The sequence below is a fragment of the Hippichthys cyanospilos genome, chromosome 8, assembly GCF_059441005.1.
Source record: "Hippichthys cyanospilos isolate Australia breed blue-spotted pipefish chromosome 8, RoL_Hcya_1.0, whole genome shotgun sequence".
In the NCBI taxonomy this organism is placed as follows: domain Eukaryota; kingdom Metazoa; phylum Chordata; class Actinopteri; order Syngnathiformes; family Syngnathidae; genus Hippichthys; species Hippichthys cyanospilos.
This window is the reverse complement of record NC_142376.1, coordinates 14,902,884-14,928,926: the sequence shown is the minus strand read 5'-3', so window position 1 is coordinate 14,928,926 and position 26,043 is coordinate 14,902,884. Positions and strand designations below refer to the sequence as shown.

General features: G+C 38.7%; 1 protein-coding gene across 4 annotated transcripts in view; it reads right to left on the bottom strand.

Annotated features, from left to right (window-relative positions):
* The window catches only part of macrod2 (mono-ADP ribosylhydrolase 2), a 398,210-nt gene that overhangs the window by 283,491 nt on the left and 88,676 nt on the right, over nt 1-26,043 (bottom strand). For all 4 annotated transcript variants that reach the window (XM_088421192.1, XM_088421193.1, XM_088421194.1 and 1 more), the window contains exon 4: nt 20,594-20,623. In XM_088421192.1, the coding sequence (XP_088277318.1) occupies nt 20,594-20,623 (30 nt within the window). The remainder of the gene's footprint in view (nt 1-20,593; nt 20,624-26,043) is intronic.

Sequence of the window (26,043 nt, the reverse complement as noted above, 5' to 3'; positions counted from 1 at the left end):
TGTGTCTTGTAGTGGTAATTTCAACTACACCACACACAAGAGAATGACTTTTTTCCCCTCGTCATAACGGGTAGAGATTATTGATGTAAAAAAAAAAAAAAAAAATCGTTGTGATGTGTTTTGTGTAAAAATGTTATGTGTGTACCAGGGTTTGGATGCACCGCAGTTGAAAGTGTTTTTTTTTTTTTTTTTTCCACATTGTTATATGCAGTACAGCTATTCTCGCATGGAATATCTCTCCCAAATTTTGTCTCTCCATGATCTTCCTGATCCGTCTGAAAGTCTTGTCAAAATGATTATCCTTTCATAGAATGACTTGTGAGCTTATTATATAACATCGCTGCAGTCTACTTTCCAACTTTTTAACAAGTACAAAGTTAAGAATCACTGGCCTGAGCTATTTCATGTTTGATCCCATTTCATGTTAGGAAAGTACTTCACTTCTAGTCCTTCGTAAGATACGGATTCATTACGGCTACGGAATCCTTCCTAAACTATAAACACAAACTGAAACAAAGTCTCATCAAAATCACCTCAATGTAAAATGCTTCAACAAATTTTACAACAATCCGCATGAGAAAATCGGGTGGTTCTGTCATGACTTTAGCTACGGAATTATTCAAAATGTGTGCTAAGCGAAGTCTAAAATACACAGAAAAGCTTTATAAGTGGTTTTTGAGCATGACTGAGCCTTCTGTCTTTTAGAGAAGAAAACAAGAATGTGGCCGATCCTTTGTCTGATCCCGTGAATCACTTGTTGTGACACTTAAATGAGTGGCCAAGCATCAGCGCAAACTTTGGATGACAAAATGGGATTAAGTTTGAAACAAAAGGCTACAACCTCGTTATGGTGCTACTAGTCTTAAATACAATGTGTTTCAGCACAATAACCTTAAGCAGTTTTAGTGAAATGTGTCATTTATTCTCAAGCGATTACACTTACAACTATAACAACTACCTCAAATGCACACAGCTGGGACAACCACAATCAGAGTTGTCTTGCTTTGTCCCGTCCTGTTGGATTGTCTTGTCATACGCTGTTACTTACGCTGTACTTGGGGTACTCTTGCCATTCCTGGTTTTCATTTTTAGTTTAGCAACACTAGGCAAAGTAGCCCTAACATCCTGCACGTTACCATTGTTAAGAATCTAGTTTTAGGATTGTCTCGTCTAGCGCACCTGCACTTTGTTATTGTACATTTGAAATGCAGAGGATAGTGAGAAAAGCAATTTCGATTCCTTTGTATGTTATGTACATGTGAAGAAACTGACAATAAAATTGACTTTGACTTTAAAAGAGTCATCATGTAAGGTAGTGGTGTACTTTACTACAACGCAATGACAATTAGAGCTCTAATTGCAGATTGCATGCTTTGGGCAAATGTCTGAGGCTAAAGGCTTGCAGTAATGATTGTGCTGAGTAAAATAAGTACGTCACACTAATTCATGTATATTGTTTCATTTATGAATGTGGAGCTTTGTTTATTGGGAAAGTTCCAGGAAGGGGGCTCGGCCTACACTTTTAAATAAGAGAGACAGTGTGGGATTATTTCTCTATACATTAATAGATCTGTAATTGTTGCAAACTTTAAAGAAAAAAAAAAATCCCACCATGCAGAGGGTGGTGGGCCCAGAACAAAGACAATTTTCTCTCTTCGGCCCAATTGTGTAACCGTTACATGGCTGTCCAGAAAGAAGGGCCTTGGGCAAGGGATTTTCTTTTCCTTTGGCTAGATATACCAGCATGCTCTTGTGTTCTAAAGTTTATGTGTACATTCAGACTGTAAACTTCCAATTGTTAGGGAATATAGATTATAGAAGACTGTATCAGAAAATGTGCCCTCTGCCTGTTTTCTTTTAACTCATTCAATGCCAGGGACATATTTTCACATTTTTTAAGATTCCAGTCATTAAATCCCAGATAACATTTTCAAGAGTTAACAGCTTGAATTTCTCAACCGCTTAATGTGTTGGAGTCCATTTAAATGTGTTTACAGACTTTTGACAGGCACTCTATATGGATTCAAATAGAACAATAAATAAACAAATGAAGAACGGAGCCAATTGGGGTGTCTGTTACTATTGCTCTGGCTGACAGCTTACCTTCACTGGGCTTTGCAGTGTGAAAGAATTTTACAATGCAAAACATGGATTTAAAATTGCTTTAGAATTCCCACATATATCTTACACATGCAGTCACTGTAGTCATTCCAAATTGAACAACAGTATATCACATTGACAAAATGAAGCGTCATCAATGCACCGAAACAAAAACAAAGAAAACAAAGTAGGGGCTTCTAGCTCCTGAAAATAATGTTCTTATGTTGGCCATTTTTTCCTCCCATATTTTCCAAATATTACCTGTTTATTTTTCTTCATCTGTTTCATGCTTTTCAGTGCTTTCAAATTTCGATTTACTCTCTCTGAACAAAATGACAGAGTTCTTGTCGGAGGCCGGCGCGCTTATCGACAGTCTCAATCCCGCAGCGAGAGATCCCTTGCTATTTGTTGAATTTAAGTGTGATGGTGTGCTTTAGTGGCTCATCTGCGGCTGCACTTTCTCAGCCGGCACTCATGTGATTAGATTTCATATCCCGACCGGCTGAAGATAAACTGTATCTCCATTGGCCAGGCCTCTTAAGATCAAGCTGCTTTTATGGAAGCTTCCTCACAACACTTTCCTCTAAACATTGTGATGCAGAAAAACATGCTTGTGTCAATTAATACAAGATTTAATGGTAGCGTTATTTGGTTTTCTCAACGGAAGGGATGAAGGCACCTATATAAAAATCCTAAGGCAGGCCCGGGAGCCCATCCGCCATGCGGGCGTACATACGGCAAAGGTGGAAGAAGGGATGAGGTGGAGAGGGCTGCTGTGTGTATTTATTGTTCGCTTCTGCTTTAATGGCTCGTGACTGGCTAGCTTTATTAAACTGGGCTTTGAGCACACACATAGCAGCACTAAAACCTCCGGATGGCTGAGAGGGGATCAATTTGAACTGCCGCCTGTAAGAATTACTGCAAAGTAATGGTATTATCACACAGGTAGGCCTTGCTTGTGCTATGGGTTAAATAGACCATTTAAATTCTTTAATCAACTTTAGTATGAGCCACATGAAAATTCTAGGTCTATTTCAGTTTTTTTTAGACTTTATACTGAATATTAATTAAGATAAAGCCTTGCAAAAATACTTGCAGTAAGAAGGACAAAGCAACATAGTCAATACATTTTGACTACCAAACATCTACTTTGTCATGTTGTAAAACGCAAATGCAGCAAAATAGGGGGACCTAAAACATAGAGATTATGACAAATCTTCAAGTTGGAATATGTACTGCACTGTGTTTTTTGGATGGCTTTTCTTTAGCTTCATGTTGGGGTTGTGATCACGGCATGTCAATATTTGTTCACAGAGAGCCTGTGAACTCCTTTGATTCCTGTGACCTATGGTGATATAAATAAATTTGACTTAAGCCACAAGAATGACTTAAGGAAGCAAAAGGCACAATAACCGACCATGATTCAACTTTTGCCCACAATGTGGCGAGTCTATTTACGCTAAGCAGTTTCAAACAAAAAGGAGGAGCATTTGCAGTTAGAAGTGTAAGTATCGTCCAACTGCAATTCATTCGCTGTAGTCAACACTGGATGTGTTCAGAATCTCTGCCCTGCCCTCTGAGAGCATGTAAGTTCGGAGAAGCAGAGGGCGCTTCACGCCCATCAATTCCCGAGCCCAGCCTATGGTTAAAAGTAATCAATAGCTCACACTTGAAATGTTTCCATCTGTACCGCCTGACACACTGGGGTCTAGGACTTTTTTTGAGGCACTCTAAATAATCGCACGGTAGATTTGAACAGCATTCTGAGCACTGTACTGTATTATATCCTCCCTGTCTGTGAATGTTTCCAAGGGATTTAAAACAAAACAGAATATTAAAGTCATTCTAAATTATATGCAAATATTCCAATTCTGTCTTTGAAAGCTCTGCCCAATTGGCTGCAGACACCATGGTCACCCTTGACCCTTGCTACCTCTGTTAATTGCATTTCACTGCTTGAAGGTTGCAGAAAAAGGCTGGGATTTGCAAAGGAGGACAGATTAGCACTCATCACAAGTGATGTTTGAGACCTACCACTGACCCTTGAGGGCAAGAAGCCGCTTTCACACTGCAATACACAGGCACACAAAAAGCCTATTGTTACCAGGCGCCCAAAAACGTAGACAACAAATCGCAATGTCAGAAACTTCATCATTCACGCCAATATAATGTGCAGCTTTGGTGAATGATAATGAATGATAAACCACACAGGGGCACTCATATGGTGCAACAGCAGTCTGTGAGGGTTTTTGCCTCTGATGTAACAAATAAAAAATAATAGAAGTTCATGCTTATTTGAATTAGAGAATGCTACACATGAAGCAGAATATAAGCAAATAGCAAGAGCTAGTGACGAGTTGTTTTTAAAAAATAAATGCCACCTAAAAAGGCACCCAGATTGTCTAAAACAATGAAAAGTTTATCCATCCAGCAATTTTCAACACAGACTGTCCTCATTAAGGTTACAGGGGAGCTGAAAAGACAAATAATACACAACAGTATGCATGCGTGACTCTTGATAAGCAAAAAAATTTGTATCACAAAATTTGTATCACATGATTAAATTCCAATTTATTATCAAAGTGATTTATTTTATGTTGGCCCTGATAGAAGTAAAAGAATAAAAATCATCATCATCATCATCATCAACGGGAAAGTGAGAGTGAGTGACCACTTTTAGTTTCTGGCACAATCAAGGTAATGTAGGTGCCAGAGGTCAGACTAAATATTTTAAATGCTAGCCAGATGAAATGCATCATTAAGGTGAATTTCCTAGTCTGCTCAGTAGCCAATCATGGAAACATAATTGGGTTTTTCTGTCCCCATAACACTTGCTGACACCAAAATTGAAAAGCTTTTAAGCACAGTTGACTAAAGAAGTGAAAGATGCCATTAATTTCCAAATGAGGAAGTAGACTTGATGAGACACAATGGCAGAGGACTGGATTGTCTAGATGTCACGCCACATTTCATTACAGTATTGTATACTATTCCATTTATATTGCGGAAAATAATGCATTGAATGAGGTAGTAGAATTAGTAGGTAAGGTAGATTAAGTAGGATTGGCAAAAAGGCTTTTGCATGTTTTTCAAATATGCAGTAGCCATTCTAAACGGAGGTAATTAAATGCATACAGATCTTGCAGGGGTGTAAAAGGCTCCAGTAAAATAAAACGCATGATTTAATGGCCATCTGTTTGGTGCCTATGCAGACCTTCCTGTGACATGCTTTGTGAGTGATCAAAAGCAATGTCCACATCAAGAGTCATTCACCTAAGGAGACACACAGGGAAAATAACAAGACTTGCCTTTAAACCAAACTTTAGGATAACCTCCAAAATTAGTCACTTTTTTCAGGATTTCCCTCTTTCTTAGACTGTCATTGGGAACTCAATTTTAGTGTTTCAAGATGTATGCCAAATGCCTACAAACACATTCTGCATGGTTATGCACACCTTGATTCTCACAAAAAATCTTCAAATTGTTCCATTCGTATCTAATCTATCTTCAGTAAATAAATTATTGAACGGCTGTGCCCCACACAGGAGGGCACATCCAGCGTGGAAGGTTTAACTAAACCTGTAACAAAGGCAAAAAGAAAACCAAAGTAAGAAAACAAACCAAGCATCTTTACTCAAGAGCTTCTTAGGGGAGATAAACCACGTTAAATTTTCATATACTGTAGCTCACATTTAAAACTTCATTAAAAGGCATGACATATATCAAAACGGATCTAGACAGAAAGTAAACATGCCTTCATTTCAGAAAGCCAGTGAGCAATATTTCACATATTCAGTCGAAACATATCAGCTTCAAAACCTGCAAATCTAATTTGCTCGACTGTTGGGATTCGTATCTGATTTGTACTAATCAATGACATTAACATGCATTATTACGACTGTTTAAAAGGCAGAAAGCCTTCCAATGGCTTCCAGCTAAGTCTTTATATGTGTTTTATATATATATATATATATATATATATATATATATATATATATATATATATATATATATATATATATATATATATATATATACACATTTTTTTTTTTTAATCTGTGCTTCTTTGTAAGACAACACTCAGACAGAGCTACTGTGTTACTGTGTAAAAGAAAATATCCCATGGAGTATTGACAATGGTTATCGCAGATCCCCCCCCCCCCCCCCCCCAACTATTCACATAAATCATCATGACCTTCAGGTGAAAACCTGCGTACAGTAGACAGTCAACAATGGGAATCAACAGTTGAGCTTTGTGTGGCTTCATTGCATTGAGTTTATGGTGTGTCAGTGTGCTGATCCATTCATCAGTACTGGAGGCTAAAGGGAAGGGATTGTGTTTTATTTGCAATTCCAGGTGGATGTGGTGTTTGGTGATCTTCGCCCAACTAACCTCAAAGCTTGAATCTCTCGGCTTGCAACAGGTCCAGCCACCCACCAACTGTAAACACAATAGCTCCCCATGGTGCCGAGATGATTGCGGTTTCATCAAGGCTAGAACCAGAGCCACGAGAGACATGCTCTGTCTTTCTCACAGTTTGATGAATTGGGTCATTTTTCTGCACATGGTAGAAAGATCCCAACAAACTGATTGGCAAGCTGTGTTCATCAAGGCTTGGAAAGCTCCTTCAAAAAGACAAGATGCAGTCAATACTAGCAAAATGAAACTGCAAACCCCACAAGAATGCTCATTAAGTCCTAACTATACTCGCCCAACTGTGTATGCACTAAGGTGAGGCTCGTTGTAGCATGCCAACTTTCTGTGGGCTCAAATGGCATTTCATCACTTGGATAAATCTTTCTGGAAGTACAAAGAACACATACACTAAGTCCTGCTTTTAAACACACACATCACTGGTGTTGGGCAGAAACCTCCTATGTCACAATGTGAGAAATGTCGTATATTTTCACAAATCTACACTAATGATCAGTCCATACATGTGGGTGTCATTGACCAATATTAAGTTTTGAAAATGACTTGCTCAACTTAACAACGCAATTTAATGGGTGAACAAATTATGCTGTCTTGTGAAAGAAAGAAGAAGTGGTGAATTCCCAGGTACAATCATTCATGTCAGCGAAAATTTAAGTACTGCTTAGGGCAAAATTCTCAAAAGAATGTGTGAAAATGTGAATACTTGATGCAAGTGGTGTCACGCTCAATCACAATGGAGGGCAAATCTCAGAGTGCACGTTGTCACTTGCTGGACAGGCTACATTTTGAACAGAGAAATCAAAATGTTTTGTCACAATCGATGTGACTCAAAACAAGATTAGAAACCATACAGTACCAAAACTAAATCGACTGTTAAAAATATTAATAATAATAACTATATTACACATCTGTCAAATGCATACAAATACACAAAGTGAGCATGATGCTAGAAACCTGAGCATTAGGGGGGAAAGAAAGTTGCTTCTCGGGTAAGAGAAACATAAAAAAAAAAAAAAAAATGTCCTCATTTTATTTTCTCAAAACTTGATATTTGGCATCTAATTATTGAAACATGCTAGTTTATGTTTGTGATAAGGTGCTATGCTGTAAAGATCGTCAGGATGGAATGCAGGTGTCCATCAGCAAGAAGGCTTGTGATTTATGGTGAGGCAACTAATGCTCTGCATTATGGGATGTGTAGTACTGCGTACAGCACTTCTTATTGTGCCATTAAAAAATAAATTGTGGCATTTTAGGGAAATAGGAAGGAATAAATTGTGGCATTTTAGGGAAACAGGAAGGAGACGTGTTGCCTACGTGGTTTCGCTGTGGTTAGAATGATCACATTTGTATTAGTGTTCCTCTATAATATGTTAGCTTGTAGGAGCATTGTGTAATAGAAAAAGTTGTGTTTTTTTTATGCAGTTAAAGTATAGACAATTTTGGCAGAAGTGAATTTGGAGCCCTGCAATTAATGACATGCTGGTTTCTTTAAACATTAGGGTACCTTGTGCGTGTTTGTGTCAAATAAAAAGTAGGAGTTTCGAAGAATAGCAAAGACACCATATGTTTACTGTCATTATACACTTGCTGCGCAAGGCAAGTTCCACACTATTAATCAAATGGTTCCATGGGCCAGATGGAATTGTGTGTTGGGCTTGATGTGGCCCGTGGGCCGTGAGTTTGTCACATGTCCTTGTGTATTACATACATTTATTGTTGTACAGAGGGGAAAGGATATGATGGGGGATTCTGTGCCATTATGTTTTTCCCAGAGCCATCAAAGCTCTGAACAACAACAGATCAGGAACATATTGAATACATCCGCAATGACTGCACTCCTGTGAACCGATTTCTATTCTATTCATTTTATGTATTGCTCACACGTATTTGATATGCACCTATCGGAGCAGCGCTCCCAATTTTGTCGTACACCTGCTGTACTATCACATTAAAGGCATTCTATTCTCTTCTATTCCATCACTTAAAACTGGTCCATTTATGTCATTGTCATGATATATCCTGTTTTTGTCCAGCCATACTGCAGTAAATGTGAGGCAGCAAAGTATGTCTGTGCATTCCTTGATTTTTGGGTTGTTGTGTTTCTTCCAAAATCACATTCAATGAGAAATTGTTATATTGTGTGGGAGCACTCTGAAAAACCTTTGCTTTGCTAAACGCCAGAGAAAGTTATAAATTAAGGACCACCGCACACAATAATACTGTATGTTACAGCCTATTGCAGCGAGATACCTGTATTGTGTAATGCCAAGTTGCAAAACTAAACTGCTAAATGGGGTAAAGTAAATCAATAATATTTTTCACTCCCAAAAAAAAAAAACATGTTAACAGTTGCTGCCAGCCAACAAACATTCAATAACTCGGTGTGTATGTTGATGACCTGGATCTCTTTCTTGTTGTGAAAATGCATTAATTCGCAGACGGAAATGAGAAGACATAACACAAACAGTTTAGCTTTCACACCACCCACTGTGGCAAACATCTGTTCTCCGAGCTCTTTTTGTCTGCCATTTTCCACACCTCTTCACTTTCATTTTTCCTGGCATTCACCTCGAGTCTTCAGTGCACCTTTACGTGGGTTCCTGTGACTCTCCTTTGAGATCCGTCTACAGAGCGCACACTGCAGGAGCCGCGTGCAGGTGATAATGAAGTGCCTAGGAAGAGGGGATAAGGTGGAGTGGTGGGTATCTTCCCAAAGGTATAAAGTCTCATCTCCTAAACAGGAACGGCGCAGGGAGCATATTTTAGCTCAGTCCGACTAACTGGCTCAGTGTCAGTCTCAGCAAGTATACCAGGATTGCTGCTGGGTCTTTAGGAAGCGGCGAGGGGGTTCCCACAGTGACTTGTCCACCTCCTGAGGGATGCTTGGTGTTTCATCTGCTCAATGCCCGCCTGTTTATGTTGCACAGCCAGGCTGAGAGAAGCAGACACTGGGAAAGTGAAGATCTTCACCAAGGGAACCAACTGATACAGTGAAGGATAAATACAGGGTGAGGGTGAGACAGGAAGGATAGCGGAAAGAGAAAATGCTATTCCCCGTGGCCTGGCAAAAAGATGACAGCTTTCCTCTGGAGCATGCTCTGCTCTCACTTGGCTGAAACCTCACTTGTAGGCGAGCGGTCTGTCAGACAGGCCTAACTAGATTGCCCCTTGAGGGACTCAGAGCTCGACAGTGAGTTACATGTTGGCAAAAAGCCACAACGGTAGGTCGGTTTCAGCAAGATGTGTTGGATAAGGAAAATGACTAAGCAACCCTAAAGCCCGTTCAAGGCCATTGCATTTATATTATTTTCCCACATCATTTCAACTGCACATAATTGATAAAACATTTGCTATGGTATTCAGTAAAGATTGTGCCACAGGGAGCAATCTACCCATCGACAGATTGCGTGTGTACTCTTTATGCCTCTGGAATGTATAGTAAAGCTAGCCACCCCAGCTAGCACTGTGCCAAAAACCACAGGCCTATAATGAGTCCATTTGATGAGAGTACCATTCAAGCCTGTCAGACAGGTTTAAATTTTGTGAGAGGCAACCAATATTGAAGTAGTGCCTGAGTGATAGGCAGCAGTAAGTGGAAACTTAATGTTCAACCACAACATCTTATGGCACGCTGGTGGACCTCACTTTCTATAACACAATATTTGCCAAAAACCATCACTAGCTAACCTTGGAAGTCTCGAGCTGCACAAAACAATATCAATTGTTCTTTTGAAGGTTTTTGAGTGCAGAACAAATGAATCCATTAAAAAAATGTAGTAAACAAGATTTATTAGGATTTAAAAAGGTCTCACATGATTTCTTTTTGTATATAGCACGTTTTTTTAATTTAAAGTCATAATGATCTGAGCATTTAAGGAGGTGTAATTTTGTTGTTACATTACTATTAGATTGCATTAAGTTCTATTTCAGGTTCAAAGGTCACCTTCAATTTTTTCACATTGTCATTTTGTTTTCCAAATTTCTATTAAAGCTATATAATAGCTCTGTGTAATGTAATGATTGTAACTCAAGTAATGCATGTTGTGAAAAATCTAGACAATTCTCTTGCGATCTAAATGTGTGTTTTTTTGTTTTTTGGTGGATAAATGTGCTATGTGAGTTGCTGATGACACAAACTACAAATACACACTGATGTAACAGCTGCCCTATTGAACTTTTGACCAGCGAATCTGCTGTAGCTCCATTTTTTTTTTAATTGCAGTAACTAACTCATACAAATAAATGTTGCAAAGATGAAGGATTCATGATTTTCAAAGTATGATGTCAACCCTTTACCCATGGTAAGGGTTTCAACCACGTGGCAAAGTTCTCAGAACCTCATGTGATGTCTTTGTGTTAGTCTTGCACTGATTGGTAAGACTATGATGTAGGGTAGTGCCCTGTTAAGAACTGTCCCCATCTGTCAAATCTCATCACTCCATCAGGCATCGCTAGGGGCAGCGGGACCCAAACTGACCACTGAGTCAACTGACAAGGCAACTCAGCATCCAGATATCCTAGAATAAGACTCATACAGCTGAAGCCCAGTTACACACTCGCAAATTCAGACGGACGCTGACAGGCTTCATGCAAGCAAAAGTGTGGACAATCAAGTCGCACTCGCACACACAACCATGTGAAGACACAGTCAAAAAGGCAATTACAGATAATGCACACAGACACGTGCGTGCAAAACAAAATGGCCAAAGCGACCGCAGGATCAGCCCACAAAACAGGCCACAATGAATCTGACACAGAACGCAAATGTGCTCTGACACTGGGGCTGGTAATGCTTTGAGTTGTCTAAAATCTCAACAACTGACCCAGAAATTGTGATACACTGAGGGGTCTGGGGTCCAGGGGAAGTCGAGTGCAATGCAATGTGGATACGAACTAAATAGATATTTTCTTGCCTAGTTCACAAGCCCTGTGGCGGGATATACTGTACACTCTTTGCACAATGTGCAGTGACAGAATAAGGCGGAGACTTAAATTGCAGTCTTTTGCAACGCAGAGCCATGTGAATAAACAGTGGATTCAAATATGCAGAGACACTGTGTAGAATTGCACTAGATCAATCTCCCGTGTCCCCAGATTGAAGTCAAAGGCCATCCTTGTTTCCTTTTGGAGATGGAAAGAGAAGAAGAGAGCGGCTGCAGAGGTCAAACACAAAGGAAAACAAGCAGCTGCAATATAGTTATAGTGGAGACCCTATGGGAGAACGGGAAACAGAGTGCGATATCACATTTATTTTCAACTAAATGCTTCAGAAAAGTCGAATAATGGGCTGCTCTATTCTTGTGCCCTTCCTTGCAGTTAAATGGCAGCACAAAAGTACTGAAAGCCTGAACCTTTAACACTTCAAACATCTTAGAAATATTACTTACTGCATTTTTTCTTTCTTTTTTGTAGAGAAGAACATTTCAGTGGATGAATTTCATGCACATGTAAGAACCGTTGTATTAACAGTTCTAAAGAAGGGTATGTCCTAACAGGATCACTTTCGTTTTAAATAGTGATAACTTTACAGATATAGTTTGTGTACTTGGCTTGATATGCTAGATTGTGCATGCAAAAAAAAAAAAAAAAAAGTACAAAGCAGATGTAGAAGTTGATATACTAGCCAGACCTATGTTTGGTTGGGTGAAATTATACTTACAACTCAAGTATGATATTGTTGATGATGAATTTAGAATCAAGCGAGTATGCTATCACCTTCATCCTGATGTGCACTACAAAGATCTTAAGAGAATTCTGGCGCGGTTCTCTTCTAGCATGAATTTATTTCCAGTCAAAACATGCTTTCACCCGGCATCCTGTTATGGTCAGCATTAGAAATAGGAGGCTGCCCCCAACACTGGGTTTAATTTGGTTTAATTATTCGACTCCTCCAAAGTCGAAAACTGTCAGTTTATGGTGCAATTTACATTTAGTCTGTTTTTTTTAAAATACCATCTATTTTTGTTTGTATGTTTGATTTACCCTTGCACATACAATACAAACGTTGAGAAGTAAAATATGGAAGTCAGGCTAGCAAATAGCATATTTGTTGGGACAAATAGCATTTCAGCACAGAACATGACCACATGACAAACATTAACTAAATAAGGACAGGGTTCAGGGATTGAGTCCAAGCTGGGCCGGTCGTTCCTCATTGTTTTAAACGAACTAGAAAAGTATGACATGAAATAGAAATATCCTTTATACTCACTGAATGATGAATACATATAGCATTTTCCAGTTTTTAGCCCAAGCTGCAGTCAAATTCCAGTTGAATTTCCTACGAGATATATAACTACGGAATATAACGCGAGCCAATGAATAGGAAAAATCCTGTTGAATGAAAACCAGTGGGTGTTAAGGTTCACCACCACCTGCACAATATTCTGAGACGTGTACACTGAGATTTGTCCTTGACCTTCAGATGATACCTTCAACAAGGAAATTACTTTTGTAAAACACATATGATTTGCTGGAAGGATACAATGTGCCTATGTGCCACAGTGCACATATTAAGGAAAGCAGTTTGTGATAGTATTTTCCTACACCATATAAAAATTTCACCATATGAGGGGATATATAAGCTTATATAATTGTTTAAAAAAAATAATCATTGATGACCAGTGGAGAATTATCTATTAAAAAAAATCTTGTCTTTGTGTTGACTTGGCTCAAACCTGGTAATAGCGGCAGAAGAGAAGGCTCCATATGGTTGACAATGGTGAAATATGTGCCATTTAAATTTGTTCCTTTCCTTCACTTGCGGTACAATGCCAGAGATCAAGCGCTGCCATCAACCAGCTTAAGACATGACTGCCGCAGGCACCGGCCAGCAGCTTGATTTATACATCAGGACAGAGATGAATGATTCATAGGCTACGAGAGATATACCAAGACACGTGGCAGATGTGTCCTTCTGTCATTTACAGATACACACCTTCTCATAAATCCAGCTGAACAGTCTCTGAAGCTTAGCATTGCACAACTGACCTTTACTTATTTATTTATTTATTTATTATTTATTTATTTTACTGCCACACTTAATTGCCGGAGGTGGGCAGTCCATCAGCACATGTTGGTCCGTCACCAACAGACACCTTTTTTGTCGATGGAGCGGCGGGTGATGAGAATGCGAAAACAACTGAGTAATAAGAATGTCGGAATGGGTGTGTTACGTCTGCCATTGTAATCGTCGGGATTACATTCCGTCAGCTGTCCGTCGGTCCGACACCCCCCTTTGGCCAAATGAAATGCAAGACAAATGTTTTGCCTGTTTATTTGTGGCAATGCATCTTTCCATTGACTATAATATGTACTCGCTACAGCTCACTGTGTAGTTAAAAGTGTGAAATGACTCATCACAGCTCAGTAACTTCACATTGAGAAGCTCTCCTGTGGTATAAAATTCAATCCATAGGGTAACACAGCCGAATGCCATACAGTTGCTAATTAGATAAAGCCTCCCTGTCCAATTAATTGCCCATACATGATGTTATATAAACTATTAGAAAACCGAAATTCTGGATCTAAATATGCCATTTTAATGCAACTCACATTTCCAGCCTCCTAGGCTTCCAAAATTCCAATAGCCCTCAAAAATGGTCCATTTACATTGAAAAATTTCCAGTGAAAGTCATCCAGTAAAAACATAGTCCACACCAAGCCTTTTTATCCATGATGCACAAACGTTAATTGCTGCTGAAAGATCCGCATTTCCATCAGATATGCACCATTCCACACATTTTCATTCGTAGCTTGTTATCATGTAAGCATCAGCTGACTTGTATACTATATCAAGCATCAGCCATTAAACGATGCAGGAGGAGGAGAAGAAAAAGAAGAAGAAAAAGATGACAAAAAAGTGGTCATCCACACATGTTTGATTGTACGTCAATAGTAAAACACTAGTAGCATTGATGAGACTGACCTGCCGTTTCTGACAAAAAATGACGCATCTTTGTTAAATTGCCATAACTCATATTCTGGTTGCACTAGCAACGTCATTCTAAAAGTAGAAAGCTCTGATTTTTATTGATACTATACATTGTGGACTTTGGCCGAGTATCAGATGATTATATGCCGGGTGTGCAGGGAGTGTAAGCAGTGCTGTCAGTGTAAATAAAAGTCCGGTGTTGTAAATACTGGTTATAATGAAGTGTTTTTAACATGTGTTTGTTGCCTTTTTTGTTGTTGCATTGTCTGTTATTCATCTTTCTTTCATCGTTCAGCTTTTTTCTTTTTTTTGCCAGTTTCATTTTTTGTAAATAATTGTGTCAACACTGGAAAAGAGACTGTTGAATAGATCCACCAGGAAGATATAACTCCTGTGTTTAAATTTGCAGTGGATTCACCAGAGAATCTAAAAGAGGAGACAGGAGTTGAAAGCATTATCGAGGCTAGCCCCATCAGATTTTTTAGGGGTGACTTCAGTAGCTGCAAAAGGTAAGAATAATCTTCTTTTTTCTTTTTTTCTAAGCTTCTTTTTTTTTTTTTTTTTTAAACTTGTTGCCCAGAAGTTAAATGAGACTTGTGGAGAATCTGCTGTCTTTCAAGCCACTGTAAAAGAAGCCAAACATTCTGATGTCATACAGTTGGCTAACCATAACCTAGGCTGGTCACGATCGACACAATGGACTCCCCTGTCAAAGAGCATTCTCTCTTGATGTGCAGCATCACTGAAACAAAGGGTGAAGTCCAGTTGTAATTATGTAACACATTTGCTAGTTACCGTTTAATTTTAAACTCTGAGTCCAATCACTTGGCCAAGCAATGTTGATTACAAGAATACAAAATGTGGAACTTGTATTACATTCAGTATGTATTACTAGAGTTTTCCTTGAACACCAGGACTAATCTTGAAAACACCTCAACCTGAGGGCAGGACCTACAATATACCAGCAGAGATATTAGTTGCATCTCGATCAGGGTGTAACTAAGCGCTCAGTAAATATGAGGAGATAAGTATGTCCCTTGGGCATTGCGCTGACTGAGGATTCTTTGCATTTCATTTATCATGTTACATTATTTAGGCTACTCCTTGGGGAAAACACACTATCTTTGTCATAAGTTATGCTAATGGCTGTTACAACCATATGAGAACTGAAGATCATCAATCTAGCATAGTGCGCGATCGATGAGCGATGAGAATAATGTCTTCTTTGAGTGATTAATCGTTAGAGGGAGGTCCTGAGCTCCCAGAAAGCTGATGTGGCTGCAATGAGGGCAGCAGACCAGCAAGGCCAAGTAGTCACACGACACCATCACCGATCTCATCCCCCCCACCCCGCACGCTTTACAAAGAACACCGTGCCCCAGTCTCTGCCAATCTCCACAATAAACAGGCCTCTGGCAGCACCAGAAAGAGGATAATGGTTCACCTGGAGGTGACGTGAAAAGAAAACAGAGCTCTTTGCATAACAAATGGAGACTGAGATATAGACAACAAAGCAAATATGGATCTTATAAAAAGATTATCCAAACATTCCCAAAACAGAAAACCTTTTCTTTTTTTAAATACAAAGGGAGACAAAGTTGCAGGATCATAAAGTCCCGCACATACTGTTTGGATTTACGCAACCTGCATTTTTTTATCACTGGTGATTACATTTTAGCATGAGTTCAGAACCTAAAAGAGCAGGCCTGGATGTTATTCTTCCATTAATATTTTGCTTAGACTTTCTATCGTAACAACCTTCTCAAAAAGTCATTCCTTTGTGTATACATGAAAACAGAGGCAATCTTTTCTTATTCTATTTCAGAGGACTACCTCTTGAAGCTTAGAGTGCCAAGAGTGTGCTAAGTAGTAATCAGAATGGAAGGTGGCTATTTTGAAGGCGACAAAATATAAAACATGTAGGTCTGATAACTGCATAAGACATTTAGAAGGAGGATCTCTAAGTGGCGAGTTTAGAAAAGACTATGTAAAAGTACAACTTTTCTCATAACAAATGTTACATACACTCATAAATGGCTGAACATGAGGCTGCTGTCGGAAAACGGACCACAGGACAGGCACCAGAGTCAGACGCAATTGCCTGGACATCAACCACGTGGAATCCCGCAATACTTTCGCAGACTTAAAGCAATGAAAAGACCAGGGGGTGCACAGCACTACAGTTGGTGTTACGCAATCAGCGGCAAAGGCTGGTTAATTCAGTAAGCATTGGAGAGCCAGATTTAGTACTTACCTAGGGGGTCGAGAAAGGAGGGCCAACACAAGAGAAACAATTTGTTTGGGTGGTCTAGTTAAACTCAATTGCTAAATGGGCAACAACTGTGGTTTGAATGCTAATGAGCCAGCAACCTTTTACTGAATGGAGACATCAAAAGGCCAGGGTAGCGGTTCTCTGCGGCTACAACATGCTTCGCGGAATCATTACAAAACTGTGAATATGCAGTTACGTCGCCTTTGATAAATTGGAGTGGTGGTGAGATAGACAGCAGGATGTTTACGTTCTCTTTGGGATGGTGCCAGCATCCAGCCACGTGGTGACACACATTACAAGATCATCTCAGTACCATTCATAATTATCCCCTATTCACCAAGGTCTCATTTAGTGTGCTATTATCAGAGATCATTGTTATTTTCCTCCATGTATGTTCAGAATCCCAGTGAGACCAATATGTCTAATGCAGATAACCATGCTATTTTGGTTAACTCCATTGTGTACTTGAAAGTAAAAACATAGGGCCCAGTGAGAATTCCCATTAGTGATTTTGTAGGATTAAACAGAGCAGCGGAGCATAACAGTGTTCATTGTACATCTCGTTATTCTAGTTATTATTATTTAGTGCCTCAGAGTACCAATACTATATATATATATATATATATATATATATATATATATATATATATATATATATAAATGTATCCTTGTGAAACTGAGTTTGTTTTGGCAAAGTGATGGTGGTAGGCCAGCCTCCCAATCTATGGGAACGAAATAATGCTCTGGTGCATGAGGCCAACCATGATGAATCACAGTTGTGAAACTCCCCCTCTGCAGAGTCCTGAGGAGACAGCTGGGAGATAAGGAAGGTATGAGAGCACGTCCTCTTTTCACATCGATCCTTTCCACCACCAGGGGAGAAGGTATTCACACGGCAAACCACAGATAAAGCTAAGGGGAGGGTCAGGGTGAGAAGGGTTTGCAGCTTCAGCAGCCACCTCAGAGTGATAAAGACACAGGAGCAGAAAAGCCTTCTGGGCTTTGCATGAGGCCATGCATGGGAGTTGCTTTGTTAATTATTGCAATCACTCTTTTTAACGTTGGAAAACTGGACTTGATTGTAACCATCAATTTTGTTTTCTTTCAGGGAAAAAAAAAAGCTACATAGGACTAAAAACATTATCAAAGAAGTGTTTTTGTTCACTTTATTGACCTTGAAATCAATTAGAATTAATAAGTGGAGGAGTGTGCTTCTTGCCATAACTGCTGTTAAGTATGCACTCTAACTGTCAAAACGCCCGGCTATTTGGCATACTAAGGTACATTTATATAACAAAGACTACGAATAAATAAAGAGGTTTTTTAATTGTGTGTCATAATACAGCTTTCCCTTTTGTATAACTGGGGTCACGTTCCTGCAAAATGCATAAGAAGTGAAGTCCGTGGAGTGGAGGGGGCGTGCATCAGTGATATATATATATATATATATATATATATATATATATATATATATATATATATATATATATATATATATATATATATATATATTTTTTTTTTTTAATAATAATGTTGTAATAGCAACCTGACACTTTTTTTTCTTAAAATGCAAATGACAAGATGGAAAAAAAGGTGTTTGGAAAATTATTCTGATGATTAGAAGAAGCATTCTGAAGAAAATATACATTTTGTGTAGAGGAAAATTGTATTTTAGGAAACACTTTGGAAATATATTGTTAAATATTAAATTAATTATGTTTATTAATAATTATCACATATAATTATTATTACTAAACATACTAACTAGCATTTGAGCATCATAATTTTTAGATGCTCCTCCTCCTCCAATTTCCTTACAAGTTTCAGTTAAATATATTTGCCAAAGTTTCCGAGCAGGCAGAAATTCGCAACGTCAACAGGTCAAAATTTGTGTTATGTTTCAAACACTGCAACTTGCCCAAAAAACTTAATTCGTGTAAATGGAAGATTATTAGTAAGAAAAGATATGTGGGCAGCTGAATAAGTTACGTACAAAAGCAAATGTCCGTTTGTGAATTTATCAAAAATTATTAGAACTTTTAGAACTACCTGACATAACTTGGTAAAAGATGCTTAAAGGGATTTAAGTTTTTTTTTTTCTTTTTATTTATAAGTGAATAAAAGAAAAGCTTTTCTATCTGGTCATGGATCTGGTATGGGCAGTTAGTTCAAATCAAAACTTTTCACAAAACCTATAGAAATTCACTTCCTGAATAATTTATCTTAATTTTCTATTTTTAAATTCTGTCAGGTGCATGCAAGTGTTGAAATGTGTATTGTTACTCTGGATATATTTGGTATCAATACTTCAAATAATAAAATCATCACGCATCATGCTAATCACTCTGCCACCAAGCCGCCTCAGGTATTAACATTTTTTTCCCCTGTTTAAATACACTTCAATTCTTTGAAGTAGCTAAGTAAAAAAATAATAATAAAAAAAAAGTGAAATAGCAAGACCACAAAAGATGAACAGCGTTATAGTGAGGGAACCCTATAATACAGACAACAATGGTGTTAATGTGATGTATTCACATGAATAAAATAAGCCACAGTGTGAAAACGTTTTCAGTTGGTTCCAGGTGAGAACATAATATATCGACCTACTCTATTATGCTGTGTTGTGATGCGTTTTATCCCTAAGTGATACATTTAATGAGAAAAACCATAAATGATCGTTTTGTGATATTCTTTGACTCCATTTTAAAGTGCCTTACTGCATTGAATTCTGCTTCTTTTCATCAAATTAAACGAGTTGCGTAAAACGAACATCAATTTGTAGGAGTTGCATATCACATTTGGAGAACTTGGCTGGGTTATTGAGATGCAACATGACTTCTGATATCAATCACGGAACTTCTATGTTTCAACAACAGAGTGAGGACTCTTAGCACAGTCGGAAGGTGCTCTGATAAGAGGCCGCACCTGTCAAAATGTGCAGTCTTAACCATGAGGCATAACGAGAGCCACTCCAGGCAGTGTGATTAGATGGCAATGAGATTTCATCAGCACAGTGTGTCCTCAAATAGACAGTGCAGATAGACAAGTGCCTGTACCTCCTTAATGTTGCATTTTTATTGCAGGTAACGTAATGCCACAGAGTAAACCCATACATAGAAGTGGCCAGCAAAATAATATTGTCTTTGTTGAGAAAAATCCCCTGAAGCGAGAAATCGAGATGGTGGAAAAAAAATCAAAACAACATTATGCATTTTATAGCCATTACATTTGGAAGAAAGAAAGAAAGAAAGAAAGAAAGAAAGAAAGAAAGAAAGAAAGAAAGAAAGAAAGAAAGAAAGAAAGAAAGAAAGAAAGAAAGAAAGAAAGAAAACTACTATATAAATGGATAAATACAGGTGGCATGATTGTCTTCCAGTACCATCCAAACTTTCCTCTTCAGTAAAACAAAATGTGATTCAACATCGTCAAATGAGCTTTCATCACTGTGGGGGGGAATGATTATTTCAATCATGTCACTGGCAAAGTCAAATTTCAGAAGAGAAAAGTGAGGTTTGGGCTGCAGCATTCCAGTTCCTTCCCCATTATTCTAACACCACGGTTGGCTGCTTGAGATTTCCTTCATTGCTTTGATGATAATTCGCTTCGGCAGGCCAGTGAAGTAATGACCATCTCGCAGTGTGGCACAGTGCAAGGTTGTGCTGCACTTCACGCTAATGTTTTCAATGTTACATTCAGTTGCATTCATCACAGACACTTGATGAACATACACTATGCTTAAATTGTCCTTTGATCCATAGAAATACATTGAAGACCTCTACTGAGGACCCAAATTAATTTGTCTTGTAAAGGAGCAGAAACCATTCAGTAGAATACAGAGAAATTCACTTACCACCTCCTCCTCCAAGTAGACTTGAATTTGCTGGAAAAAAAAAACAAAGAAAAAAAAAATGTCAGAAATCTTTCAGTCTTGCAAATCAAAATTACTAAACATCTAACAAATACAGCTCATTTGAATGTCAAAAAAAGAGCCATGTATTCAACTGAATGCTAGTACTTATTCATAGGTAAGTGGGCCTGAGTGAAGTTGCATTTTCCATCCTCATAATGATGGTTATCTGATGAAAGACCTTCAAATTGTGTAGTACTATCACATAAAAAATACTAATTATAAGCTGATTCCTAAGGGCAAGGCTGTATTAACACATTAGTCCAGTTGAAGCAATTAAAAGTGCCCTGTGGTGTGAGAACATAGCGTTCATTACAATCATACTCAGACATGAAGAATGTCTGGGTTGTTATGGAAACATGTCAAAGAAATGGACAGGTTCTGGGAAGATGAAAACATTGGACAAACCTGATGCGTTTATTGACAAATGAACTCGGTATTAAGCAACAGGTTGGTGAAGATCATTTCTGAGGCTACAAAAAATGTGTTGGTTCACATGCAGTCCAAGACAACGCAAGAATTATTTAAGTGGCAAGCATATCATGACAATTAACCTATTTAGGGTTTGCTCTGTCAGAAAGATCCGTTCCACATGAAAAGGAGAAAGATTAGAAGGAGGGGTTGTTAAGAATACATCAGTTAATTTGGGTCTAACAAAAAGTAGGAAGTTTGTGTTTGAAGTCTAGTTCAGACGACGGGCAACGGAACAATCATACTGCAAAATATTCCTCTAATGATCTTCTGTTCTTAGCTTTATCATTAGCAGTCAAAAGGCCATTTAACATACATCTAAGAAAAAAAAAAAAAAAAAAGCACAACCAACATAAATGAACATGTGAGTTCAGGTAGAGCTGCACACTCATTGCACAATCCTTTTTTTTATTTTATTTTTTCAAATAATGGGCAGTGGGGGACTTGTAGAGCTTCCACAACTTTCTGTGGCACCATCATGGCTTTGCATTGTTGTCACTGAGCAGCATGTGTGGGTGGGAACAGGGACAAAGGAAAGCTCTCCGGCTGCAGAATTTGCTTCATCAAAAGCCTTTTGTTGTTTTTTGGTGTGTGCACATACAGTCGGCGCATAACATAACAGACAATAAACTATGACAATGATATCCTGACAGTCTGCTGTCATGTTTACAATGGTACTTCTGTTTTGCCGTGGAGCGAGATGTTCATGTAAAGCCTTTTTCTTTTATGTTTAGACTGTCAAATGGCCATTACAAAATGATAACGAGGAGTATGTTTTTATGTAAAGAGCTCAAATATATTAAGAAGCTACTTGAAGTGTGAAGTGCATGAATTGAGGTGTAAACTGAAGTGTGGCGCCCCCAAGGTGGAGTTAACATTTTTAACTGGCAAACAAAATAGGGTTTAGATGTTCATACAAACGTTTGAACATACTGGCAAATACAGTTGAACATATTTGTAAGCTAAAATCCTAAAAGCGTAGCAGTTTTCTCCATAATGTGGGGTATGCTCATTACTCGGTGGCAACGTGGGAACAAAAGCTGTTTTGCCTACCAGTATGTTCAGATGCATGTTTCAAGGAAGGGTAAAGCTAGCTCATGACAACCACTGGTCTGAAGGCTGACTTAAAAAAAAAAAAAAAAAAAATGTATGTATTATTGTATGTGTATTCTTCTGAACCATGCATCTCTCCTTTTCGTGTGTGAAATTCGGACCGAAGCTTGCTGGCAGCTTCTTTTTTGTCATCACAACATCCTTTTTCCCCACATATCGTTTTCAGTTTTCATTGTTCTTTGTCTGCAATCCGAAAATGCATTTTCGGTGGAAAATTATTGGTTGCCGGAAATTCAGTGCATCCCCAGTTTGAATGTACATGCAAGGAGGTTTGATACCATTCCTAGTCAAAATTATATACTCCACACTGCCAGCATTATGCTTCCATAGGGTCAAGCAACAAACGCTTGCTAAAAAATGTACTTTTGTTAAAGATCCTCATCACATGCGCTTGAATGAGTTTCGAGCCCTCCAAGTCAAGGTCCATGGTGCCGAAGAAGAGGTGCTGAAGAGGAGGATGGTAATGGGTACGTTTTGGTTATCGATCTCTAGAATAACCAATTAAGAGTTTGGAGAAGCTCTTTGACTCAAGCCTGAAAGACTCCATTGTCATCCAGGAGTCTGGTGAACAACTGGGGGCGTGGATCACCAAGTGTGGCCTGCCTGGTAGATTTAAAGCCTGAATCTACCAGCACTGCGTTCTGCCGAGAGTCCTGTGGCCTCTCCTCATCTACGTCGTCCCGGTAACGACTGGAATCTCTCGAAAGGAAGATCAGTGGCTTTCTTCGGTCGTAGCCGGGTCTTCCCCGCAGCCTCATCGGCGCTGCCTTGTACGGTTCAAGCAACATGCTTAAGCTACCCTGGTCATGGCCTTGTATGGTTCAAGCAACATGCTTCAGCTACCCTTCAGAGGGTTCACTGAAGAATTCAATGTGACATGTGCAAGAGAAGTTTTACAGTACAGACATTCGAGGGACGGCAAGAAGTCATCAGCTGGGATCAAAGTGAGAATGGGGGAAAAAGAGGAAAAAGAAGGCAGTCAAAAAGAAAGCTATCAAATCTGTTAGCGAAGTCGCAGAGAAAGCCACTGGGTGGCTATGGCTCAAAAGGGCAGATCCTTGGATTGCCCCTGGGATGCAAGCCAGGCCGTGTCTGAAGTTGCGAGACCAAAAACACTCAGTGACCCCAGGATACATCACAGTACATCCTGTAAATGTTTCTTTCAAGGTAAGAAATGTACTTTGGTTAAAAAAAAACGTTTCCAAATTTTTGATGTCTATTCAGGAGGCTTCTACGAAAATTAAAAACGGAAAAGTGAAGAGTGCCGTTTTTCAAGCTGTTTTTATTTGTCAGAAAAGTCTATGATTTTATTGCACCGAGTGGGTGTTCAGCATACACAAAGCAGGCATGTACCTGCCCGTAATGAAAATCATAGTTTCAGTACTCACCTAAAAGCAAGTTGATATTAAGGTACCTTTCTGAAAGTCTATCATTGTCTTGTCACCTGGGGAGTCATCTTATTCCTAATCTATTAAAACACTGGGGTTTAATTACTTGACATTATGGAAATGCATACCAGAGGGGGGCCGCTTCATTTACTCCACACCTAATCAGAGAATGAAGACGTGTTTTCTAATCAGTCTGACAAATCTTGAAAGTATGTGTGTGTGTCTGTGTGTGTGTGTATAGGAGACAGGCTCAGCAGTAGTTGGCGGAAAACATTATGAGGATGTTTTCTCTCCATGTGACTTGATCTTGCAATGTAAAGGGTGTTCAGCAAACATTTCATCTCTTGTTGGTAGAATAAAAATGTATGTGTGTGTGTTTGTGTGTGTGTGTGTGTGTGTGTGTGTGTGGGGGGGGGGGGGGGTGTAAAGCAGTAAATGTGCTACTGTATGAATTTTCATTTCCTGCCTTCTCCATCACCTCACTTGATAGAATTTCACTGAGCATGTTCTGGTTTTTATTTCTCAGCAGGCTGTTGTATATGCACATGTGTACAGATACACAGAAGATACAAAAAATAATCTAAAATGACCAAAAATGCAATCAGAGTTGGTTGGACAAGAGGAACACAAAATTATTGTGGAGTTTTCACAAATTTTGATGGAGAACGTCCATCAGCGCCACTGAAAGTCAAAAGCTCTTTTTTTTTCCAACCCCCTCCATCCATGAAATGCATTGCATTGTAGTGTGTTAATAAAGAGACATTATTATGTGTTCCTTGTTGGGCATCCTTGGCCCAGCTCTTGATCAAGCAGCTAACTGAGTCAGAGTGGTACATAACCACAAAACCTCAAGGTAGTAAACAGATCTACTTTCCGCTAGCTGATCTTGGCCACATTAGCTGAGCCAGGATACAATACTCAATTGAATACAACCCAACATTGTCATCTTTTTAGCCTTTCTTGGATTTTTGCATCACATCACTATATAACAAATGCTTCACTTGAAAGAGTTGATAAGGTAACAAATGCACTTAAAAAAAAGTCACGTTTAATGTGCTTTTTATTTTTGTAGTCACCGGATAAGTGGTTACGACAAAGTGTGTCAAAAAAAGTTGAGGAAGATATTTTTCAACTCTTAACTACATGAAATGAGTGTTCCCTTTCTTTGTGAGCAAGACAATCAACTGGGATGTCTATAGAGATCCTGTGATGTTTGGTTTGTTCAGTGCACAAGTGGAGCCAAGAGTTGTGGCAAGACAACCCGTGGTTTCTTCACCATGACAACGTGCCTGCTCATGATGACCAGAGTATCTGACAGGTCCTGGTCAGTGAGACCACTGTGCTGGAGCAACCTCCCCAACTTGTTCCGAACCAGCTCGGTGTGATTTTTTTTTTTTTTTTCCTTATTTGCTAAGCTCAAAGCAGTCACCAAGGGGACCCATTTTGAAGACGTAAACAGCATCAAAATGGCCATGACGACGAAACTGTGAGGAATCCTAGAAGAGTCCTTCAAGAAGTGCATGAAGGCATGGTAGAGAAGCCTGGGAAAGAGTAGTAGACTCCAGAGGGTTTGCTTCAAAGGGGAAAAAAAGTTTTAGTTGGGATTTGATATATATACCTTTTGTGACACCAACCCAGAATGTTTTCCGACACCTGTATGTTAGCTTACTAAGATGTTTACAGAATGTTTGCACATCATCTCTGGAACTAGAGAATTAATTAGTAATCAACTATCAGTTTAATGTTAATTAAATGTAAATTAAATTAAATGTTAAAAGCGACTATTTATTAATCATTTTGAAGCCTGGTTTATGTTATAATTTTCAATTTCAACTTCCCCCTTATAAATATTTTATTTCTGCAGTCTCCCTTGAAAACAGATTGTTCTTTGTATGGAATAAAAATGAAGTATTTATGAACATTTCCTTTTACTTTGGGAAGAAAAAAAGATATTACCCTTTTTTAGGGACCAAAGCAATAATTCTTTTTAGTGCTGTGTGGCAGTATGGCACAGTGGTAATCGTAGTCATTTTCTAAACGATAGGTCTTCCAACTCAGGCAAAACTCTGATGTTGATTATTGGCATCACTCATCATCGGCAGCTGTTTGAGAACAAAACTAAAAAACTTGATATATGTATTTTTACCCAAAATGACTCAGCAAAAAAACTTTGACGTAAAATTCAACGCGACTGTCTCTTTTCAAATACAAATGAGAAACAATTCAAAAAATGTGTTTTTTCATCTTTTTAATATTCCTAACTTTATAGCGATTCAGAGACAATTTATGTGTTTGTCACACCCTGCATTGACTACAGTGATTATTCTCTGGTCTTCCCATGTCAGCATCAAAAGTTTGCAGTCATTCCAAAATACTGCAGCGAGACTCCTGACGAGGATGAGAAAGTTTGATCACATTACC